Source organism: Mesoplodon bidens (assembly GCF_964165515.1).
Source record: "Mesoplodon bidens genome assembly, chromosome: 13".
Classification (NCBI taxonomy): Eukaryota; Metazoa; Chordata; class Mammalia; order Artiodactyla; family Ziphiidae; genus Mesoplodon; species Mesoplodon bidens.
Genome location: NC_138169.1, coordinates 7,456,728 through 7,477,962, shown reverse-complemented (window position 1 = coordinate 7,477,962; position 21,235 = coordinate 7,456,728). Strand labels below are relative to the sequence as shown.

At 54.6% G+C, this 21,235-nt stretch overlaps 3 protein-coding genes across 10 annotated transcripts in view; 2 read left to right on the top strand and 1 right to left on the bottom strand.

Moving 5' to 3' along the window:
• ABCB9 (ATP binding cassette subfamily B member 9) overlaps positions 1–12,270 on the bottom strand; it is a 34,380-nt gene extending 22,110 nt beyond the window's left edge. Inside the window, exons 1-3 of one of the 3 annotated variants that reach the window (XM_081253156.1) lie at positions 12,156–12,270; positions 10,239–11,346; positions 7,666–7,747 (exon numbers count right to left, since the gene is read on the bottom strand). The gene's annotated coding sequence lies outside the window, so the exon portion shown is untranslated. Of the gene's footprint in view, positions 1–4,983; positions 5,140–7,665; positions 7,748–10,238; positions 11,347–12,155 lie in introns of those variants that run through there. The other 2 variants (XM_081253155.1, XM_081253154.1) reach the window with 2 other exon arrangements.
• A 908-nt stretch (positions 12,271–13,178) lies between these two features.
• On the top strand, positions 13,179–17,239 carry OGFOD2 (2-oxoglutarate and iron dependent oxygenase domain containing 2). Of its 2 annotated transcripts, XM_081253160.1 has the most exons (7): positions 13,179–13,395; positions 13,811–13,867; positions 14,607–14,720; positions 14,810–14,909; positions 15,574–15,701; positions 15,949–16,203; positions 16,282–17,239. In XM_081253160.1, the coding sequence occupies exons 1-7, from the start codon at positions 13,264–13,266 to the stop codon at positions 16,543–16,545; spliced, it is 1,050 nt and encodes a 349-aa protein (XP_081109286.1). In that variant the 5' UTR covers positions 13,179–13,263; the 3' UTR covers positions 16,546–17,239. The 2 variants fall into 2 exon arrangements, with proteins under 2 accessions (XP_081109286.1, XP_081109285.1); XM_081253159.1 differs by having other exon boundaries at positions 15,949–17,239.
• A 1,207-nt stretch (positions 17,240–18,446) lies between these two features.
• On the top strand, positions 18,447–20,982 carry ARL6IP4 (ARF like GTPase 6 interacting protein 4). Of its 5 annotated transcripts, none has more exons than XM_081253165.1 (6): positions 18,447–18,585; positions 19,008–19,181; positions 19,611–19,898; positions 20,006–20,123; positions 20,544–20,613; positions 20,692–20,982. In XM_081253165.1, exons 2-6 carry the CDS (start codon positions 19,019–19,021, stop codon positions 20,746–20,748), a joined length of 696 nt encoding a protein of 231 aa, XP_081109291.1. In that variant the 5' UTR covers positions 18,447–18,585; positions 19,008–19,018; the 3' UTR covers positions 20,749–20,982. The 5 variants fall into 5 exon arrangements, with proteins under 5 accessions (XP_081109291.1, XP_081109288.1, XP_081109290.1 ...); XM_081253162.1 differs by having other exon boundaries at positions 18,447–18,681; XM_081253164.1 differs by lacking the exon at positions 18,447–18,585 and adding an exon at positions 18,592–18,759.
• Positions 20,983–21,235: the final 253 nt, after the last annotated feature.

Here is a 21,235-nt window from a genome sequence, read left to right as displayed (position 1 = left end):
AGATTTGGGGGAAAAGCATTTTGGACAGGTGGAACAGACAACGCCAGAGCCTGAGGTAGGAACGTGTGGCTTGAGGGAGGCAAAGAGGCCCCATGAGGTCAGAGAGGTGAGGGTGCAGGGATGTGCAGGGCTCTGCAGATGAAACTGAGTTCAGCAAAGGATGTAATGAAGAGTCACTGTCTTATAACTACTACCGCTACTACTACTATAATCATTAATTTCTCTGAACCTGTTTCTTCTTTTGTAAAATGTTAGCAGGAGGTTTAATATGTGAACATCAGGTCTGGGCACAGTGCTGAGCCCGCAATAATTGCTACTGATTGTTACCACATATGATGCATGTTTAATAAACGTTTGTCCACTTCCCTCCGCCCCACATCAGGCCTTCAGTCTCCCCAAATAAACCTGAACCCTCTTAGACCAAGAAGGGGTGTCTGCAGGCCCATGAGCAACCCAGAGACTTTTGTATCTGCCTGGAAGTTTCCAGAATCTTTTTCTCCAGCCCAGGTTGCCCCTCGCCCTCAGCCCTAGCCCCTTGTGGTTTTCTGGAGTGCGATGTCTGCTTTGCCTAAGGTATGTCCCATGTTGGGTCCTTCAGGCCTGGACCAGGGCCTGGGAGATGCCAGGAGCTGCAGAGACACGGAGGGAGGTGGGCCTGGGGGCCTGAGTTTTGGAGTGGGGCTTGTCCAGGGCAGGACTGGGACCAGACTGGGTGCGCCCCTGAGTGCCACCTCATGACTTGGGTTCATCCCTTTCTCCCCTGGGGTCTTTGTTGTCCCATCTGCAAAATGGGCAAAGCTCTGGAGTCCCCAGCGGAGGGGAGAGGTGCAGAGCGAGTGGAGGGGTGACTGTGAGTAGTGACTGGGAATGGGGGCCAGACTGAGGGACCCTCTCCCCCCACAGCGCCAGTGCTCAGACCAATGTCAGAAACCCCACACAACCCCATGAGGCCGCTGCTTCCACATTCCCATTTACAGCTGGGGAAACTGAGGCACACAGAGGCAAAGGCACATGGCTCATATCACTCAGCCAACAAAGGCCCAAGCCAGGACTCGAGCCAGTGTGTGAAGGGTCCCAGCACCTGGCTCGCAATCTTGGTACCACATGCCTGACCCACAGCAGGTGCCCAATTACTACAAGCAAACAGTTACGCAGCACAGCCCTTCCTAGAAGCCCCACCCTTTATGTGGGTCACATGCTTTGTATGTGTCTGCTTACTTAATCCTCACAGCAACTTTGCGAGATTTACACTACTATCATCCCCATTTAGCTGATGGAGAAACTGAGGCCCAGAGAAGCTAATAACTTGCCAAAGATCACACAGCTGGTGAGCAGCAGAGCTGGGATTTGAACGCAGAGTTGTCTGGTTCCAAGAGCTGGGCTCTAAACTGCTAAGCTAAAATGCTTGTCAATACACCAAGTCCTTACAGCAGCCAAGACATGGAAGCAACCTAAATGTCCATCGACAGAGGAATGGATAAAGAAGATGTGGTACATATATACAATGGAATACTACTCAGCCATAAAAAAGAATGAAGTAATGCCATTTGCAGCAACACGGATAGACCTAGAGATTATCATACTAAGTGGAGTGAGTCAGAAAGAGAAAGAAAAATACCATATGATATCACTTATATGTGGAATCTAAAATATGACACAAATATTTATGAAACAGAAACAGACTCACAGACATAGAAAACAGACTTGTGGTTACCAAAGGGTGGGGAAGGGATAAATTAGGAGTTTGGGACTAGCAGATACAAATTACTGTATATAAAACAGATAAACAACAAGGTCCTACTGTATAGCACAGGGCACTATATCCAATATCCTGTAATAAACCATAATGGAAAAGAATATGAAAAAGAATATATATATATATGGATAACAGAATCACTTTGCTGTACACCAGAAACTAACACAACATTGTAAATCAACTATACTTCAATTAAAAAAAAAAATATATATATATACATATAGCAAGTCCTAACAGAGAGTATTCACTGAAGGAGAATAGAGTCTATACCAGAGGGGGCTCAGCTAAGAAGCAGAACTGATGACACACAGTGATAACAATGACAAGGACAGCAGCAACAGTAACAAGAGCTGACACTTATTGATGTTATCGTGCACCTGGCATTGTTCTGAGTGATTTACATGCATTCATCCTCACAAGAATCCTATGAGGTATGTTCTGTTATCATCCCCATTTTCTGGTGAGAAAATTGAGGCACAGAGAGGTTAAGTAACCTGCCCCAGGTCACACAGCTAGGAAGTGGCACACCTGGGATGTGAACCAAGGCCTTCGAGTTCCAAAATCTGTACTCTCAACTCCAAAGGCATAATTCTTCAAAACAGCATCTCAGGGGTAGGCAAGACCTTTAATGATGCTCAGGAGGGTCTGAGATGCAGAGGGGACCCAGGGGCATGACGGTCCCCAAGCCTGGACCCTGCTGTCACCACAGCACTTCTAGGAAGACTCAAGTATGTCCTAGAGAAGACAGTTGCTTTGTCAGCAGCTGCCTCTCCAAGGGAAGCCAGGGCTGACTGGGATCAAGGGCAGGGGAGGGAGTGAAGGTGGGGACAGGGGAACAGACACCCCCTGCCCAGGCCCTTGTTCCACCCCCAGCCCTGGCTGGGCTGCCAGCGCAGGTTCCTATCTGCTGCAATGCAGAGGCCTCGAGGAGCCAGCAAGTGGGTAAGTGTGAGTCGGAGCCCAGGGAGGGATGCTCTTGGCCGGGTGCCTCACCAGGCCTCCTGGCCAAGCTACTGCCGGCTGCCTGGGCCCCGTCAGCCACCTTGGCTGCAACTCACCCCTTGGTGGGTACAAGGAGTCCCTTAGCTGCCGGGAAGGAGCTGCGATTCAGAAGTGGGACAGGAGGCAGATCTGCCAGGAGCAGCCCAGGGGCCTGGCCAGCTCTCCCCATCCCCACTCCCAGTCACCGGGTCAGTCCCTTCCCGACACCCTCCACTTCGGGTAATGTCATTTGACAACCACCCACCTGGGAGCCCCAGCTGTTTATCTTCTTCACTGGAATAAAAGAAAATTTTGCACTCCAGCATCACAGACTATTTGAACCACGTTTTACTGATGGGGAAACTAAGGCCCAGAGAGGGAGGGAGGGAGGCTTGTCTAAGGTCACCCCGTGAGCTGGGGACAGAGCAGCAATAGCACCAGGGTCCCCAGCTCCTAAGTGCTGAGTCCTCCTACTCCACGCTCTGATGGAGCAGAATCCAACTTGGGTCAGGTTACAGCCCTCAGTGGGGAAAGACTACCCTGTTATTTTTAAAGCTACTGAGCAGGAGAGTGAAGGGGACAAGACCACCAGCCAAGACTGGGAGGAGGGGAGGATGGGGGCCAGCGGGCTGGGTGGAGCCACGTCCCAGCACACTATCTGCCTGACCTGGAGGACACAACTGGGCTTGGCCAGGTGGAGCTGGAGGGCAAATTGTGGGCACATGAGTGATGTGTGTGCCCTAAGGGACAAGGACAAGGTGGTGGCCAGAGGTCAGAGCAGGCACTGCCCAGGGCCTGATGTACCCAGGAAGACACGGTCAACTCGCCTTGACCCCAAGAGCTAAGGAATGGCACAGGATTAGCAAGTGACCGCATCCCCACTGCAGGTCCTGTCAAAGGCTTTTCTTCCCGGTAGAAGAAATGGTGGTTGGGGCATCTCCAGCTGTCAGGCGCACAAAAAAGAAAGTCTGGAACAGCCAGGAGATAACAAATAGCAATTATTATCATAACCACAGCAGCTACAGTTCATGGGGTGTTACTAGGTGCTTGACAATGTGCTAAGTGCCTGTCATCTCCCATCCCAGTTAATCCTCACCACTACTCCGGGATGTTCTCTCGGTTATCATTCCCATTTTACAGATAGGGAAACGGAGGCTTGGGGAAGTCAAATGACCTGAAGAGAACAGGCAAAGGCAGAGCTGAAACCCCACACTTCACTCTCTGGGCCCAGGTTATTCAGGGCTCCCAAGAAAGGGTCCTGAAGGATCTGGGGGGCCCACGCAGCTCAGTTCTCCCCCAACTTTGGGGGTGAGCTTTTCACGCCAAAGCAGTCATCACCCAGCTGACTGGGGCTGGTTCTGTGGGACGGTGTCATTGTGGGGTCTCCGGATGCAGGGCCAGGACTCAGCCGAGTCCACGTTATTCCATCCTGACTCCCACGCTTGCTGAGCCCACACATCCCACACTGGCACTTGGGGAAGTTGGATAACTCACCGCTCTAGGTGAGGCAAACTGGGGAGTTACTGTGGCCTTCCTGCCATCCTCCTCTTGTCACCTGTCACCTGCCCACCTGAAGCAGGGGAATTGAGGCCAGCCTAACTCCAGGGCGGGGGGAGTCCTGTCAGACCAGCTTAAAGCTGTCTGAATTAACGTCATCTCTGGGGAGGGGGCACCCTGTTTTAACAAAGAACTAGAAATAAGGGAGAGGCCCTTGGGAAGCCACAGGCCTAACTGACTGGGTGGATGCAGAGAAGGGTCAGCCCATTGGCCAGCTGGGGGGACTGAGGGGAAGGGGTTTGCCAAGGTCGGCAGGTCCAGGCCTGCTCCCAGGCTTCTGACATAGCCAGCCTCTCGGGATCTGTGGGCAGGCACCACTGTAGGGTGTGGGGAGCCCTCAGAAGAGGCGCCAGCCCGATCCTGGGGGGAGAACAGCTATCCCAGGATCCACGCCAAAAGGCACCCTCACCATTTTCCAAGAGGCGGCGGCACCTGAATAGTTAAAAAAAAAAAAAAAAGCAACATTCTCCCTGCGGCGTGAAGGATGCTGCAGGGATGGGGGGGCTGGGACCTGCGGCTGCGGGTGCTAGGGTACCAGGACGGCGGGCCAAGAAGGCTCCCACCTTCAACTGAGATGCCTACTCCATCCCCGGGGCAGGGAGAGCCAAATGTCCCTCCAGCCTGTGCCCGGCCAGGCACCTCGACTTGAGAAAGACCCGGGTCGGGGGTCCCGGGCCCCGCACTCTTACCTGTCACCTTACCTGGCACCAGGTGAGCCGTGGGGAGGGGGCGCAGCGGGCTGGGGTCCTCAGGGGCGCGGGTTCCGCGCGGTTCATTGGAGACAGCGCCCGGCGCCCCGCTCGCTCCACCCCTCCCGCCTCTGCCTCCTCCCGCTGCTCCTCAGGGCCTCCCGCCCCCGGCTGCTGCGCAGCAGCAAGGTCGGAGCAGAGGCGGGCGGGCACACAAGCCAGCTGACGGGCGGGGCGGGGCCTCCTGGTGGACGGGGCCTTCGTGGGGGCGTGACCACAGCTAGCCACCGCCCACCTGCGACGAGCCCCGCCCTCATCCGCAGGACCAGGCCCTTCCGCTCGGCGCTCCACCCCTGGAGACCTCAGGCCCATTCTGAGCAGAAGGAAGTGGCCACACCTGCTGGGGGCGCCTGCTCTTTAACCGTCCTTTTCCTCTGGAGGGACTACCAGCCAGCCTTGGAGGATGGAGGTGACGATCCTCATTCCTTCATTCATTCAACCAATATTTGTTGAAAGGCACCTACTATGTGCCGTGCACCATTCTAAGCGTTTGCGATGCTACAGGGAACAAAACGAGATCCTTGCCCTTCTGGAGCTGACATTCTAGTGAGGGAGTCAGGCGATACGCATAATGAATAAGTAAATTATCCCTGTTATAAGGGAATACATTTCATGGAGAAAAACAGAGCCAGGGTGGTGGGGATTGGGAGAGGGAGACAGCCATATGTACTCAGTGATCGCTAGGGGCCAGGTGCTGGGTGCTGGGTGTGAAAAAAGACTCCCATCCTTCGTGGGGTGGGGGAGATAGAAAACCAACAAGTAAATAACATCATTTCACGTGGTGCCACGTATGATTTATTTCCTGTAAAGGAAATAAAAACTGGGTGAGGCAATGGAAAATGTCCTGGGGCTTCTTTAACTGGGAAGGGCTCCCTGAGAGAGGTGAAAGGTGAGAAGGAGGGAGCCACGGAGAGGTCTGGGGGGAGAGCATTCTACGTGAAAGGAACTGCCAGTGGAAAGGCTCTGAGGTGGGAACTCACCTGGCATTTGAGGAGCAGAAAAGGGATCAGTGTGGCCTGAACCAAGAGCTGAGGAGAGTAGGTCAAGCCCAGAGGGGCGGCAGGTGAGGCAAGATACACCCCCATCTCTCCAGCCTCCGGCCAGAGGCTCAAAATGCTCTCTGAATGTAAAACAGTCTCTGCTTCTCACATAAGACAGCCTCCTTCAAGGGGAATTTGGCAAAGTGCAGAATTGTAAATGCACTTTTTTTTTCCTGACCCAGTAGGAATTTCTTCTATAGATAGACTTGTGGAGGGAGTGAAGATACTAGTTTGCAGATAGTCACTGGAGTAGCAGAAGTCTGGAAATAACCTAAATACCCTTCCGTAGGGAACTGGCCAAATAATTACAGAGCATCGCTCAAAAAAATACCCTGTAGCATGGGGGGAAAAATATATGTATCTATCCATACACAAATGTTACCTAAAGGTATGAAATGACCCCCAAAATCTATTGAGTAAAAACAAGGGGTAGAATCAAGTTGAAGTGTGATACTGTTTGTGCAAAAACAAAAGCAAATATATAATTGTACGTGAAGAAAAGCTCTTGGATGGATTATCCAAAAGCTAGAATGACTCAGGTCTGGGGCCAAATCCAGGCTCTGTCATTTTTTTTTTTTTTTTTTTTTTTGCGGTATGCGGGCCTCTCACTGTTGTGGCCTCTCCCGTTGCGGAGCACAGGCTCCAGACGCGCAGGCTCAGCGGCCATGGCTCACGGGCCCAGCCGCTCCGCGGCATGTGGGCTCTTCCCGGACCGGGGCACGAACCCGTGTCCCCTGCATCAGCAGGTGGACTCTCAACCACTGCGCCACCAGGGAAGCCCCAGGCTCTGTCATTTTTGCTGTGTGAAAAAAGCCAACACAATATTGAAGGAGCAAGACAAATTTGGTGTACTGACACTACCCAACTTCAAGACGTACTATAAAGCTGCAGTAACCAGGACAGTGTGGTGTTGACAAAAGAACAAATAGATCAATGGGACAGGATAGAGAGCCCAGAAATAGAACCACATAAATATAGTCAACTGATCTCCGACAAAGGAGTAAAGGCAATACAGTGGAGAAAAGACGAATGGTGCTTTGCAACACATGGTGCTGAAACAACTGGACATACACATGCAAAAAAAAAAAAGAAAAAAATCTTGACACAGACCTTACACCTTTCACAAAAGTTAACTCAAGATGGATCATAGACCTAAATGTAAAACACAAAACTATAAAACTCCTACAAGATAACCTAGGAGAAAATCTAGATTTTCTTGGGCATGGAGATGATTTTTTAGATGTAATATTAAAGGCATGATCCATGAAAGAAAGAATTGATAAGCTAGACTTCATTAAAATAAAAAACTTCCACTCTGCGAATGATATTGTCAAGAGAATGAGAAGATAAGCCACAGACTGGGAGAAAATATATCTGATAAAGGACTGTTATCCAAAATATACAAAGAACTCTTAAAGCCCAACAATAAGAAAGCAAATAACCTGATTTAAAAAGAGGGAAAAGACCTGAGCAGACACCTCACCAAATGAAATATACAGATGAAAAATAAACGTGAAAAGATGCTCAACGTAATTTGTCATTAGAAAATTGCAAATTAAAACAATGAGGTACTATTACATACCTAATAGAATGGCCAAAATCCAAAACACTGACAACACCAAATGCTGACAAAGATGTGGAGAAACAGGAACTCTCTTTCATTGCTGGTGGGAATGCAAAACAGCACAGTTACTTTGGAAGACAGTTTGGCGGCTTCTTATGAAACTAAACATACTTCTACCATACGATCCAGCAATCATGCTCCTTCGTATTTACCCAAACGAGTTGAAAACTTATGTCCACACAAAAACTTGCACATAGATGTTTATAGCAGCTTTATTCATAACTGCCAAAACTTGGAAGCAACCAAGATGTCCTTCAGTAGGTGAATGGATAAAATGGTAATTCAGACAATGGAATATTACTCAGGGCTAAGACTAAATGAATTACCAAGCCATAAAAAAGACATGGAAGAAACATAGATGCATATTACTAAGGGAGAGAAGCCAATTGGAAAAGGCTACACACTGTATGATTCCGACTATATCATATTCTGGAAAAGATAAAACTATGGAGACAGTAAAAGGATCAGTGGTTGCCAGGGGTTACGGGAGGATGGGGGGATGAACAGGCAGAGAGTAGAGGATGTTCAGGGCGGTGAAACTATTCTGTATGATGCCGTCATGGTAGATATATGGCCCTATACATTGTCAAAAACCATAGAATACACAACTCCAAGAGCGAACCCTAATGTGAACTATGTATGCACTTTGGGTGATAACGATGTATCAATGTGACACTTGATTGTAACAAAGGTACCATCTGGTGTGGGATGTTTGCAGTGGGGGAGGCTCTGTGTGTGTGTGGGGGCAGGGAGCACGTGGTAAACCTCTGTACTTTCCACTCCATTTTGCTAAGAACCTAAAACTGTTCTAAAGAATAAAGTCTATTTAAAAATTGGTTAAATGGACAATTTTATGTTATGTATATTTTAACCACAATAAAAATTGTTCATAGCAGCTTCATTCATGACATCACCAAACCGGAAACAATGCAAATGTCCACCAACTGTAGAATGACTCAGTGAATGGTGGAGTGGTCACCGGGTGGAATACTATGCAGCCATGAAAAAGGATGAGCCACTGCTACACGTAATGACACAGATGAATCTTAAAAACATAACGCTGGGCTTCCCTGATGGCGCAGTGGTTAAGAATCTGCCTGCCAGTGCAGGGGACATGGGTTCGAGCCCCGGTCCGGGAAGATCCCACATGCTGCAGAGCCCGCGTGCCACAACTATTGAAGCCTGCGTGCCTAGAGCCCGTGCTCCACAACAAGAGAAGCCACTGCAGTGAGAAGCCTGCGCACCTCAATGAAAAGTAGCCCCCACTCGCCGCAACTAGAGAAAGCCCACGTGCAGCAACGAAGACCCGACACAGCCAATAAATAAATAAATAAATAAATTTAAAAAAAGAGAACATAATGCTGGGCGTTGCGGAGGATAAATTAGGAGTTTGGGATTAGCAGATACAAACTACTATATATAAAAGAAATAAACAAGGGAACTAGATTCAACATCCTGTAATAAACCATAAAGGAAAAGAGTATGAAAAAGAATACATACGATATCAATGAAAAAGAATGTATATTATATATGTACGTATAACTGAACAGCAAAAGCTGACACATTGTAAATCAACTATACTTCAGTTTAAAAAAACCATAATGCTGAGTGGAAGAAGTGGTATACAAAATAATACATGTGATTGTATTTGTATCAGATGCAAGAACAGGCAAGACTGATCTTTGCTCTTAGAAGTCAGAGCCGTGAGTACCCTCGGGAGGTGGGTAGTGACTGATGGGGACGTGGGTGGGGCCTCTGCAGGGCTGGGATGTGCTGTTTTGGGACCTGGGTGCTGTCTGGTCTGTGAAAATTCACCAAACTGTACACTTACGATTTGTGCCCATTTGTGCACGTGTGCTGCTAATTCAAAAGAATATGTACAGACACACGTATACGTATGTATACGCATACGTACCATACAGATATACATATACATACACTTACACACACACACGTCACTTTGGAATCCAAAGGATGGGTGCTCTAATTCTGGCTCTGCACTCACTAGATTTATGACCCTAGACAGGCCCCTGTACTTCACTGAGCCTCCGTTTCCTCATCTGTAAAATAGGGATAATAATACCTCACAAGGTCAACAAAAGTACGTCAGTGCTGGCTACGAGCATACTGATTCGGTGCTTACTATTAATATTCTGGCTGCTGTTCCCTTTGGTGACCAAGCCCAGGCTGGGGCAGGGTGGGGCTGGGGACTCTGTTTCCAAGGAAGAGATGGGGCACGGGGAGGGCCAGTCTAAACTGAGGAGCAGGAAATGGTTATCTTGCAAAAACTACTGTAAAAGGAGAACACTAGCCAGGGAGCCGGGATGTGCACGTGTGTGTGTTGGGGGGGAAGCTGCTGGGGTCCAGCCTGCGTGGTGGCTTCCTGGGGAGCTGGTCTCCCCTGGGCCTCCTGGGGAAGGAAGGCACTTAGGAGTGGGATGAACGCAGAGCTGGGGAAATGGATCCTTTCCTGGAGAGCAGGGCCCTTCACTATCGCTGGGCAATCAAGATGGCTGTAAAACTTTAATTACCTTCTCAGGCCACACAGCTCTGGGTTGGGGAGCTGGGTCCTTGAGGGGGGAAGCAGGTCCCCAACCATCGTTCTCCTCCCTGGGGAAGCCTGGTAGCTTCAGGAGGCTTGGGCTGGGCCCCAGGATCTCCGCGGCCCAGTGACCTGGATTTCACACCTGAGGAGGGGAGGGGGCACTGAGAGACCTGGCTGTGCCTTCAGGAACAACCCAGCAGAGTCAGACTTGGGTTCCATTCCAGACAGACTCCACCACGTCTGAGCTGTGTGACCTTGGTGGGTCATTCAAGCCATCTGAACCTTGTTTTCCACATCTGTAAAATGGGGATAGTTCCTACTGCATAGGGTTTGTTGTGAGGACTAAACAGCTTCCCTTTGCAAATAGAGTAAAATCCAAAATGTTACCAGTGGCCCTACTAAGCCCAATGATTTGGTCTCAATGCCACCTGGCCTTGTTCCCTATGACTTGCCCTCTTGTGTGCTTTTTGCTGTTCTCCAAGCATGCCAAGCTCAGCCCACTGCAGGGCCTTTGCCCCTTCAGTCTCCCTGTCTAGAGCCCTTTCCTGCAGATCTTGCTGCAGCAGTTAGAGCTCAGCTGAAATGTCACTCTTCAGGAGGCCTTCCCTGGCCACCGTGTCCGAAGCAGCCGCCTCCACGCACTCGCCATCTCATCAGCCTAGTGCCTTCCCAGCACTTACAACTGAACGAGGATAACCTGATCTCGTACTGGTCTCCTTGCTTGTTCCTGTCTCCCCCACTCGACTGAAAGCTTCAGAAGGGCAGGGATCTTGTCCGTCACTCAAAGCACACTTCCACACACTCACACGCACTCCTTCCACACTCCCAGACAGGAGGGTCTCGCTGCCCCTGCCCAGCCAGTGTGAAAACCAATCAGGCTGTTGTGCAGGCTCTGCCCAGAGAGCAGGGGCCCTCTTCCGGCCCCTCAAGGTGCTGGAGGGGAGACTCTGCTGGCTCGAGCCTTGGTCCCCCGAATGTGCTAATGGAGACAGCTGGGAGGATGGCCTGGCACCGCATCACAGGGCTTGGAGGTCTCCCATCTTCCTTCTGGGGTCCTGAGGCTTCAGCAGGAGCAAGGGGTGGGCCGTGGAGCCCTGAAGAAGAAAGGAACAGGGGCTGTGTTGCCTCTGTGTGTGTGTGTGTGTGTGTGTGTGTGTGACTGTGTGTGGGATGTGGGTGAGTACTTTTGTGAGGGTGTGCACGTGTGTGAGATATTGGGTGTATGAATAGGAGTGTGCAACTGTGACTGTATGTGGAATGTTGTGTGTGTTCAAGCGAGGGTGTGTGTTGGTATGTGTGAGGGTGTGAGCGCGTGTGTGACTGTGTGAATGAGTGTTAGCATGTGTGAGCATGGAAGGCTGTTTGAGTGTGTGTGTGTGACTGTGGATGTGAGTGTGTGAGCGTGAACCTCTGTCTACACGCGGGGAAAGGAAAGCAGAGTTATCAAGAAAATGCCAACAAGGGAATTCCCTGGCAGTCCAGTGGTTAGGTCTCGGCGCTTCCACTGCAGGGGGCCTGGGCTTGATCCCTGGTCAGGGAACTAAGATCCCGCATGCCACACGGTGCGACTAAAAATATATATATATATATATTTATATATGAAAAACAAAGAAAGAAAGAGACAGAGGAAGGGAGGGAGGGAGGGAGGAAGGAGGGAGGGAGGAAGGAAGGAAGGAAGAAGGAAGGAAGGAAGGAAATGCCAACAAGCCCAAAGAGAAAAGTCAACATCCCTCAAAATCCCACCACTCAGAGAATTCCTATTGTGATGAACAAGGAACTCAGAGGGCAGACTGCTGGGTTCAAACCCCATGTGTGTCCCTCACTGGAGAGTGACAGGGGGCAAGTCACTGCACCTCTCTGGGCCTCAGGTTCCCCCGTCTGTAACACGGTGATATAACAGTACCTAGCTCAAAGGTTTGCTGTAAAGATGAAAGGGTGGTAGATGTATTAGCTCAGGTCCAGTAGAGAGGAGCCTCGGTCAAAAGCTGTCATCTGCAGTCACCTGTTGATTTAGGGTAAGGGCCAGGGTCTTAAAGCCCCAGAGTCTTCCTCCCCACCCCCATCCCTGCATCACGCTGAGCCATGGAGAGAACTCTAAGGCAGGGGGCAGGGGTCATTTCCAGGGGTCAAGACTTCCTCCCCAGCTGCACGCCTTAGTTCTGCCAGCTCAATAGGATTGACATCCAAGCTTCTTCTCGGGGCTTTGCAGACCCGGGTCTTGGAGATGCATGGCGGACCATGACGGGGTTCCCAAGGTATGGCTTGCGTGTGCTGTGATGGGTCTCCCCGAGGATGGAGGGCACGCTCTGTAAGGCAGAAACATACACATCTCACACTGCGGCTGTACAGAACTTGAACCTGGTTGCGCTGGGTGTGGCCACCGACCGACCACGCCCTATTCACACCTGAATCCGTCGGGAGCATCACCGGAAGTCTCACCGGACGGAGCGTTTTCGTGGGGACGCTCACTGGGGCGATCCGCGGCGAACCCTAAGAGACTGTGGCGTTGGCAACGGGAGCGCCGGGCAAGGACCCGGGATAAATGCTAAACCCAAGCTCAGACGCACAAAACTGGAGAGCAGTTGGAGGGAACGAGGTCAGACCCTAGTCCTCGTGGCGTTCGCTCGTTCTTCAAAACCTCCGAGCAGAAAAGGGAGCCAGCGTTTAAGCAGAGGGTCTTGAGATTCCGAGTCCCTACTAATCCACGTCCTGTGAAGGTGTGACTCAGTTCACCTGTCTGTAAAGTGGGACGATTAATTCCCGCCTCGTGGATGGAGAAACTCTGAAGCGGAACGAGAAAGCCGCGTGCTCCCAGCGGAGGCTGCCAGCCCCAACCCGGCCGGGAGCATCTTCCTGCACCGCAGCCCGTTTTCTGGGGCGGAGTCTTCGTTCTTTTCCGCACGTGGGAATTTAGAACGGACCCTTGGCCGCTGGTTCCAGACCGCCTCGGCTGGGGGCGTAGCCGGAAGTGATCCTACGGAAGCCGGCGGGTCCGCGCGCGGTACCTCACCATGGGGACCGCGGCGGCTCCGCGGCGCTTCTGCCGCTGCGCCTGCTTCTGCTCCGAGAACTTGTACGTGGCGCGCTACGGCCTGCACGTGCGCTTCCGGAGCGAGCAGCAGCTGCGCCAGGACTACGGCCCCGTGAGTGGCCTCTATTGGCTCTGCGGGGAAATGGGCGGGGAGGGGTCGTTTGCTTTGCCTTTGGTGCGCTCAGGTGTGACAACAAGAATGACTTAACCTTTAGGTACCTTATTGTTTTCAACCTTAAATGGGGATAATGGTATCTTTAGTGAGGTTGTCGTGAGGACTGAATGAATGAATGTACGTGCACGATGCTCAGGGCAGGGCCTGGCTCAGCGTACTCTGTCAGTGTTACTACCAAGAGCAGCCGGGAACCCTGCTCTGTGCTCAACGTGCTCGTGGCATTCCATCCTTCCAATGATCCTGTGAGGTCGGATCATCTCCATGTCAAGGAGAAACTGAGGCTCAGAGACGTTTAAGTGACTTAAAAGTCCCAAGGTCACACCGTCGCGCTCACTGGCCTTTCTGCTCCCAGATCCTGCGCAGCCGAGGCTGTGTCAGCCCCAAGGACTTCCAGCAGCTGTTGGGAGAGGTAACAACTCCCCGCCCGCCCTCGGTCGCGCCCTCCACACCCAGCCTGGCCCTTCCTCTTTAGATTTGCATCAGCAGTTTGAGGAGTCTCCCAGCCTCAGGCCTGCCAGTGTCAGATCCTGAGACCTCCCCTTTCCCCACTCCTGTCCTCACTCACCACAGCACCTGGGTCCTGGCAGCAGAAAAAGAGAAAGCAGGAAAAACGCCAGGTTGTCTGCCTCACGCCCTTTTGAGATACTTGGGCTCCGGGGAGGGGTCACTTGCCCAAGGTTTCACAGCAGGTGGAGTTGAGGTCCCACCCAGGGCCGCCTGGCTCCTGTCTCTTCAACCCTCCCCCCACGCCACTTCTGGGGCTGCTGCTTGTCTCCCACCCGGGGGTGAAGTGTCGGGAAGCTTCCCACGACAGCCTGCTGCAGCCTCTGGAACACAAGCTTTGACCGGGACTCTGTTTCCCCTCCTTGAGTGGGCCCAGCTGGTTGAGGAGCAGCGAGGGGTCTCATCCCAGCCAGGCTCAGGCTGGTGCAGCCCTGAGTGGGATGGGCCCCCTTCTGGAAGGATTCCCCTTCAGCTAACAGCTTAGCACCTGCCATTTACCGTGGTAGAGTCAGGAGCACAGGGAGACGTTGCTGCCAGCCCTGGCCATGCCCTGGGCTTCCTGAACCTCAGTTTCCTCATCTGCACAGTGGCCTCGGGGGGGATGGGAGGCCCCAACCTCATAACCAGGCCCTGTGTAACCCCAGCTTGAGAAGGAGGTGGAGCGGCGGCAGCGGCTGGGGCAGGAGTCGGCTGCCAGGAAAGCCCTCATTGCGAGCTCCTACCACCCAGCGCGGCCCGACGTCTACAACCCACTGCAGGTACCTGGCAGGGGGCAGGTCACTGGAGGAGGCGGAGGCATCCGGGCCTGGGGGCTGTCTGCCCCACGGCTTGCGTGCTCTGCCCCCAGGATGTGGCTCTGGCCCCCGAGTTTCTGGCCGCAGCTGAGTACAGCACATCGCCAGGTGCAGACCTCCAGGGCCTTCTCCAGCGGCTGGAGACAGTTTCGGGTGAGGTCTTGGTCCATCACCTTGCAGCACTGGGGGTGGGAGACTGCGGTCCCTCCACCCACCATATCTGCCTCCAAAAATCAAACCAGCAGGACTGAGAAGGGCTGGCGGGACAGACCCGTCAGGAGCACGGCACCTGTATCCATTCACTCACTTATCCAACAGTTATTCAGTGCCTTGCATCAGACACACTCAAATAGGGGTGACTGAAGAGGTTAACAAAGGGACAGTTGAGACAAGTGGGGGCTAAGGAATCAGCAAGGGATGGGGAGGGACCCGCCCCAGGGCTAGCAATGGGGGTGGGGTGCGGGGTAGGGAGCCGTTCCTTTCCCAAGACCTGAAGGAGTGGGCAAGGATGAGGTTTCTTGAACCTGCCAGGACCTGGAGCTGTGGGAGAGGGCTCGCCGGACGGGGTGCACATCTGAATTTGGAGGCTAGACCTCAGGGCAGGGTGAGGCTTCAGGGATGAGTGGGGGGCCCAAGAATAGGGCCCCCTTGCCGCACGTTATGTCATTTAATCATCACAAGAGCCCTGAGAGGTGAGTACTCACGTCATCCCCATTGTACAGATGAGGAAACTGAGGCTGGGGGAAGTGAAAAGGTTATGGGCAGATTGAAACCCACACCGGAGCTCCCGGCCAACCGACTGTCCCTCCCTCCACAGAGGAGAAGCGTATCTACCGCCTGCCGGTGTTCACAGCGCCGTTCTGCCGGGCCCTGCTGGAGGAGCTGGAGCACTTCGAGCAGTCGGACATGCCCAAGGGAAGACCCAACACCATGAACAACTACGGGGTGGGTGAGGCTCCACCCGGTGGGCCCGAGGAGGTGGAGACATCGTGAGACGTATCCCCAGCGCTGCAGACCTTCTCTAAGCCTCGGTTTCCCCATCTGTAAAATGAGATCACAGCAGGATTATTATGAAGTTAAGCACGTTGATGTTTGCAAAGCACTTAACAGTGTCCTTAGTAAGGGACTCCCCCAGGGACCCAGGGTGAGGCTCTACCAGTTTCCCCGCTGACCCTGGGATTCCCCCTCCCAGGTGCTGCTACACGAGCTGGGCCTGGATGAGCCACTGGTGACGCCACTGAGGGAGCGCTTCCTGCAGCCGCTGATGGCCCTGCTGTACCCAGAGTACAGGGGCCCGCTGGACACCCACCGCGCCTTCGTGGTCAAATACGCGCCAGGCCAGGATCGCGAGCTGGGCTGCCACTACGATAACGCCGAGCTCACCCTCAACGTGGCCCTGGGCAAGGCCTTCACGGGGGGCGCCCTCTACTTTGGGGACCTCTTCCAGGTTAGTGTGTGTGACCCGTGGGGCGGGGCAGGGCCGGGGCCACTGAGAGTGCCCAGGCCTGAGCCCCGCTGTCCACAGGCACCTTCGGCCCTGGCCAACCCCCTGGAGGTAGAGCACGTGGTGGGCCAGGGCATCCTGCACCGGGGGGGCCAGCTGCACGGGGCCCGACCCCTGGGCACTGGTGAGCGTTGGAACCTGGTCGTCTGGCTCCGCGCCTCTGCTGTGCGCAACCGCCTCTGCCCCATGTGCTGCCGCAAGCCCGACCTGGTGGACGATGAGGGCTTCGGCGACGGCTTCACCCGCGAGGAGCCCGCCACAGTGGATGTGTGTACACTGACTTGAGCCTGGCTGGGGCCAGTGTGGGGGGGTGAGGGGCAGAAATAAACACCCTGCAGCCCTCAGCACATCTTGGTTCAAAAGGACACACGAGCTTCTGGGCCATTCTTTCAGCAGAGACATTGGCTTAGGTCGGGTTTGTTAGAACCAGAGCCTGAGACAGGGACTCCTGTGCAGGTGGTTTAAGGAGGGGATACTCTTGGGAGAAGAGGGAGCAGGACAGAGCAGGAAGGAACTGGGCCAAGATGGTCTGAAATGGCATCCGGCCTCAGCCCGATCCCACGGGGCTCTCTGGAGCATGAATCATACCACAGTTTGCCCTCCACGTCAGATATTAGCTATAGGGTGTTTTGGGGTAGAGAGGGGGTGAGTAACTTCCCAGACATCCATCTCCAGGGCAAGGTGATTCCCAGAGGCCAAGGGAATCTTCGAGAGAAGAGTACAGGCGTGAGGGACTCCCCTGGTGGTCCAGTGGTTAAGAATCCGCCTTCCAATGCAGGGGACGTGGGTTCAATCCCTGGTTGGGGAACTAAGATCCCACATGACGCGGGGCAACTAAGCCCATGCACAGCAACTACTGAGCCCGCGCACCTCAACTAGAGTCTGTGCGCCACAGCGAAGCGCCCACGAGCCACAACTAAGACCCGACACAGCCAAAAATAAATACATAAACTAAAAAATAAATGTTTAAAAAAACAAAGGACAGGTGTGCGGTGTCAGCAGCAGACACCACGCTGGGCGTGTGCGTCTCACCTACAAGGGGTTTAGATGGGCCGCCAACAGCATCTTCTGGACCGTGTGGAGGGGTTACTGCAGAGGGGTTAAAAGCAGGGACTTGGGGCTTCCCTGGTGGCGCAGTGGTTGAGGGTCCGCCTGCCGATGCAGGGGACACGGGTTCGTGTCCCGGTCCGGGAGGATCCCACATGCCGCAGAGCGGCTGGGCCCGTGAGCCGTGGCCGCTGAGCCTGCGCGTCCGGAGCCTGTGCTCCGCAACGGGAGAGGCCGCGGCAGTGAGAGGCCCGCGTGCCGCAAAAAAAAAAAAAAGCAGGGACTTGGAGCCAGACCTCTTGGGTTCGAATTCTGATTCGGCTGCTTTCAGCTGTGACTGTGGGTAAGCCACGTGATTCTCCGTGCCTTTGTTTCCTTCTCTGGAAAGTACTCGTGTCCTAGAGGTGTTGTGGAAATCAAGTGACCTCCCGTTTATACGGTGATTTCTAACAGACCTGTGAGTTTGCTGCTGTCGTCACTACTGAAGAGTTTGCAACTCGGCGGCCCCAGGACTGGATGAGGCATGCAGCTATGCTGTGTTCGGGAGGGTTTTCCATGTTGAAAGCTTGAGTTCTGGCTTCCGTGGGAAGGTGGGAAGATCTGGAAACACCGGGCCCCAATCGACACTGCAGTCATCAGCAGGAGCGGACTCAGCTGCCCCCACTCTAGACGGGCCTGCGGTGCGCTTTCTCACAGGGGTCCTTCCGTCATTCATTATCATGCCCTCTCGTCCTTACGGACATTTGATTTGGCGACCTCTGTATTACTGGGTGGAGACGGTGTAAAGACCAAGGCTCTGGAGCTTACGGACATTTGAGTTTGCGACCTCTGTATTACTGGGTGGAGACGGTGTAAAGACCAAGGCTCTGGAGCTTACGGCCCGTTGCAGTGGACACGTTCGCAGACAATCCAGAGAGGAAAGCGGCGCGCAGTCGCCTTCTTCCCCGGGGCATCACGGAGACTAGGGATGCTGCGGGCGCGGCGAAAGGACAGTGATGGGAGAGGGCATAGCTGCGGCAAAGGACCCGCGGGCTCCGGGACTGGCGCCAGGCTGGAAAGCAGGTCTCTCGTCTGGGAGCTCCGCCTGGAGCCCCAGCTCGCCTCTCCGGGAGGTCAGTGCGTCAGACTCAGTTTCTTGGGCTGTCCCAGAAACGGAACCTGGGGCTTCAGAACTAAAGGCAGCAGCGCCTGGCTTCGCGGTCGGACGGCCTCCCAGAGCACAGTCCCGGGCCGGAAGTCGCCCAGCCGCCGCTTCCTCACGCGAAGGCGTGGTGCGGGGTTGGTGGTCCGGCCGGATGGGTGGTTGAGGAGAGAGCGGAGCAGCCGGGGGACTTTCTTTCAGGCGGCGAGGCCGCGGAGGGCGCGGGGTGGAGGGTACGAGCGCGCGGAAAGGAATGAGGAACGCACCTGGCACCTGAGGATCGTGGCCGTTTCTAGAGGCGCCTGAGCCGCGTGCGCAGGCGTGGAGCGTCCGGGCGGGGGCGGGCCCTTAAAGGGACCGCAGCGGAGGATCCGCGAGTCCGCGGAGAACCCGGGGTACCCAGGGGTGGGGGTGGGTGAGGATCGTGCGGTTGCACGGACCCCCTCAATATCCCTGCCCCGGGTGGTGACCAGGCCCCGAGTAGAGCCGCCCTCGGAACCCAGTCTGTGGGTCGGCCCTGTGATCAATCCCTAGTTTAAGCGCGTCCCCCCGTCTCCAGCCCGCGGCGCTATGGCTCACGTCGGCTCTCGCAAGCGCTCCAGGAGTCGCAGCCGGTCCCGGGGGCGAGGGTCGGAAAAGAAAAGGAAGAAGAGCAGTAAGGACGCCCCGAGAAGCGGCTCGGCTTCTAGATCCCAAAGCCGCAAGGCCAGCACCACCTCCTCCGGGGCGGAGGGTGAGAACCAGAGGGAATGGGAAAGGGGTGAGGGAACTTCATGGAGGAAGTTGCAGGCAGCTGGGCAGGCTTCTCCGGACTGGCTGTGGGGAAATCGCGGTGAGCGCTATTCAGAGGGACACAGAGTGTCGATCCTGCATATCTGGATTGAAAGACGCTCAGAATCCAGGGGCTGGGCCAGCCCATTGAGTACGGAGTGAAGGGAGCAGTTAATCATATTTTTGGTGCAGCTGGGTTTGAGATATGGAGGCTGGCCGCCCCGCTCCTGGGCAGTGACTGCGCAGCCCAGAAAGTGCCTCTCCACAGGGTGCAGAGCCCTCCTCTAGAAAGCCCTGCCAGGAGGGTCTCACCCCTCTGTAGTCAGCCTAAGCCTGCTACAGGCCAGAGCGAGGGGACGAAGGTTTACTTCTTCGCCTCCTGGCCTTCCAGCCTCACCTTCTCCCTGCGTCACAGAGAGAAGCAAACACAAGGCCCGGAGGAGACCACGATCCAGCCCCTCCTCCTCTTCTTCCAGTTCTTCCAGCTGCTCTTCCTCCAGCGATGGCCGGAAGAAGCGGGGGAAGCACAAGGACAAGAAGAGGAAGAAAAAGAAGAAAAGGAAGAAGAAGCTGAAGAAGAGAGACAAGGATAAGGCCAAGGTGCAGCAGACCGAGGCTCTGCCTGGACCCTCGCTGGACCAGTGGCACAGAGCAGCCGAGGAGGAAGAGGATGGCCCAGGTACAGTGCTGCCCGGTGTGCAAGGCGGGGAGGGTCCCCTCCCTGAGGCCCCCATTCCTGAGCCGCGCCCCCCACCCCCGCCACCTCCCTGCCATCTTACCTTCCAGTCCTGACGGACGAGCAGAAGTCCCGCATCCAGGCCATGAAGCCCATGACCAAGGAGGAGTGGGATGCCCGGCAGAGCGTCATCCGCAAGGTGGTGGACCCGGAGACAGGACGCACCAGGTGGGAAGCCGGGCCCCACAGCTGCATCTGGGTGCCCTGGTCCCAGACCGGCACTCAGGAGGAGAGGTGGTGGCTGCTTCTGCTGCTCTAAAAGGACCGAGGATGAGGGAGAAAAAGGAGTCACTCGTTGGTGGGACTTCTCAGGCCATTGCTGCCCATCCCGCAGAGCAGGCGACTGCAGGGGCTGGAAGGGCCTTGGGCGGGGGTCTTCAAAGAGCCGCTGTTGGCTGGTCCGATGGCAGATCCCACCGGGCCGCCCTCATCCCTGTCCCAAGGGTGGGAGGGAGGGGTGGGAGCGGCCAGGCTCCGCCTACTCGAGATGGTGGGGGCCTGAGGCCTGGCCCCCCCTGCTGGATGCTTCTGGTTCTGTTGCTCTGGCCTCTAAGTTAGAGGCTCAGCCTCTTCCCCCTCCCCCTTTAGGCTCATTAAGGGAGACGGTGAGGTCTTAGAGGAAATCGTAACCAAGGAACGACACAGAGAGATTAACAAGGTGGGTGTCGCCCCCTCGCCCAGGCCCACCCCCAGCTCTGCTTCTCACGTGTCCCCTCCTGTGTGCTTTCTTCCCCAGCAAGCCACCCGAGGGGACGGTCTGGCCTTCCAGATGCGAGCAGGGCTGCTGCCCTGAGGGCCCCACTGGCCAAGGCCTGCACACAGTGTTGGTGGCACAGCCTGAAGGCTGGCCTCAGGGTGGGCAGCAGGGAGCCCGATGGATGCTGCTTGTCTCTCTCCTGCAGACCAGCCTCTGGCCCAGCCTCCTGTCAGATGCAGGGGGTGGAGGTCAGGGTCACTGGCCTAATTGGCTCCCCTAACTCCTGAAAGAGTGCAGCTTCCCAGATATTAAACGTACCCTGGTTGGAGACTTCTTCTGTGCTGTTGCATTTTGTGCTGAGGTGGGGAGGGGAGAAGAGTGCAGCCCTACTTCCAGGGCAAAAATAAGGACTCCAGGAGCTTTGGGGGAAAGGACAGGCCACGTCAGCCACCTTTGCCCTCCTCACCCTCAGATGAGGTCCTGCCTGGACCAGACCCAGGGCTCCACCTCCAGCTGAATCCCAGACCCTTGGCTCTTAAACTGGATTCCCTCAGGCTTGGAGGGAGGCTGCTGCCCTCGCTGC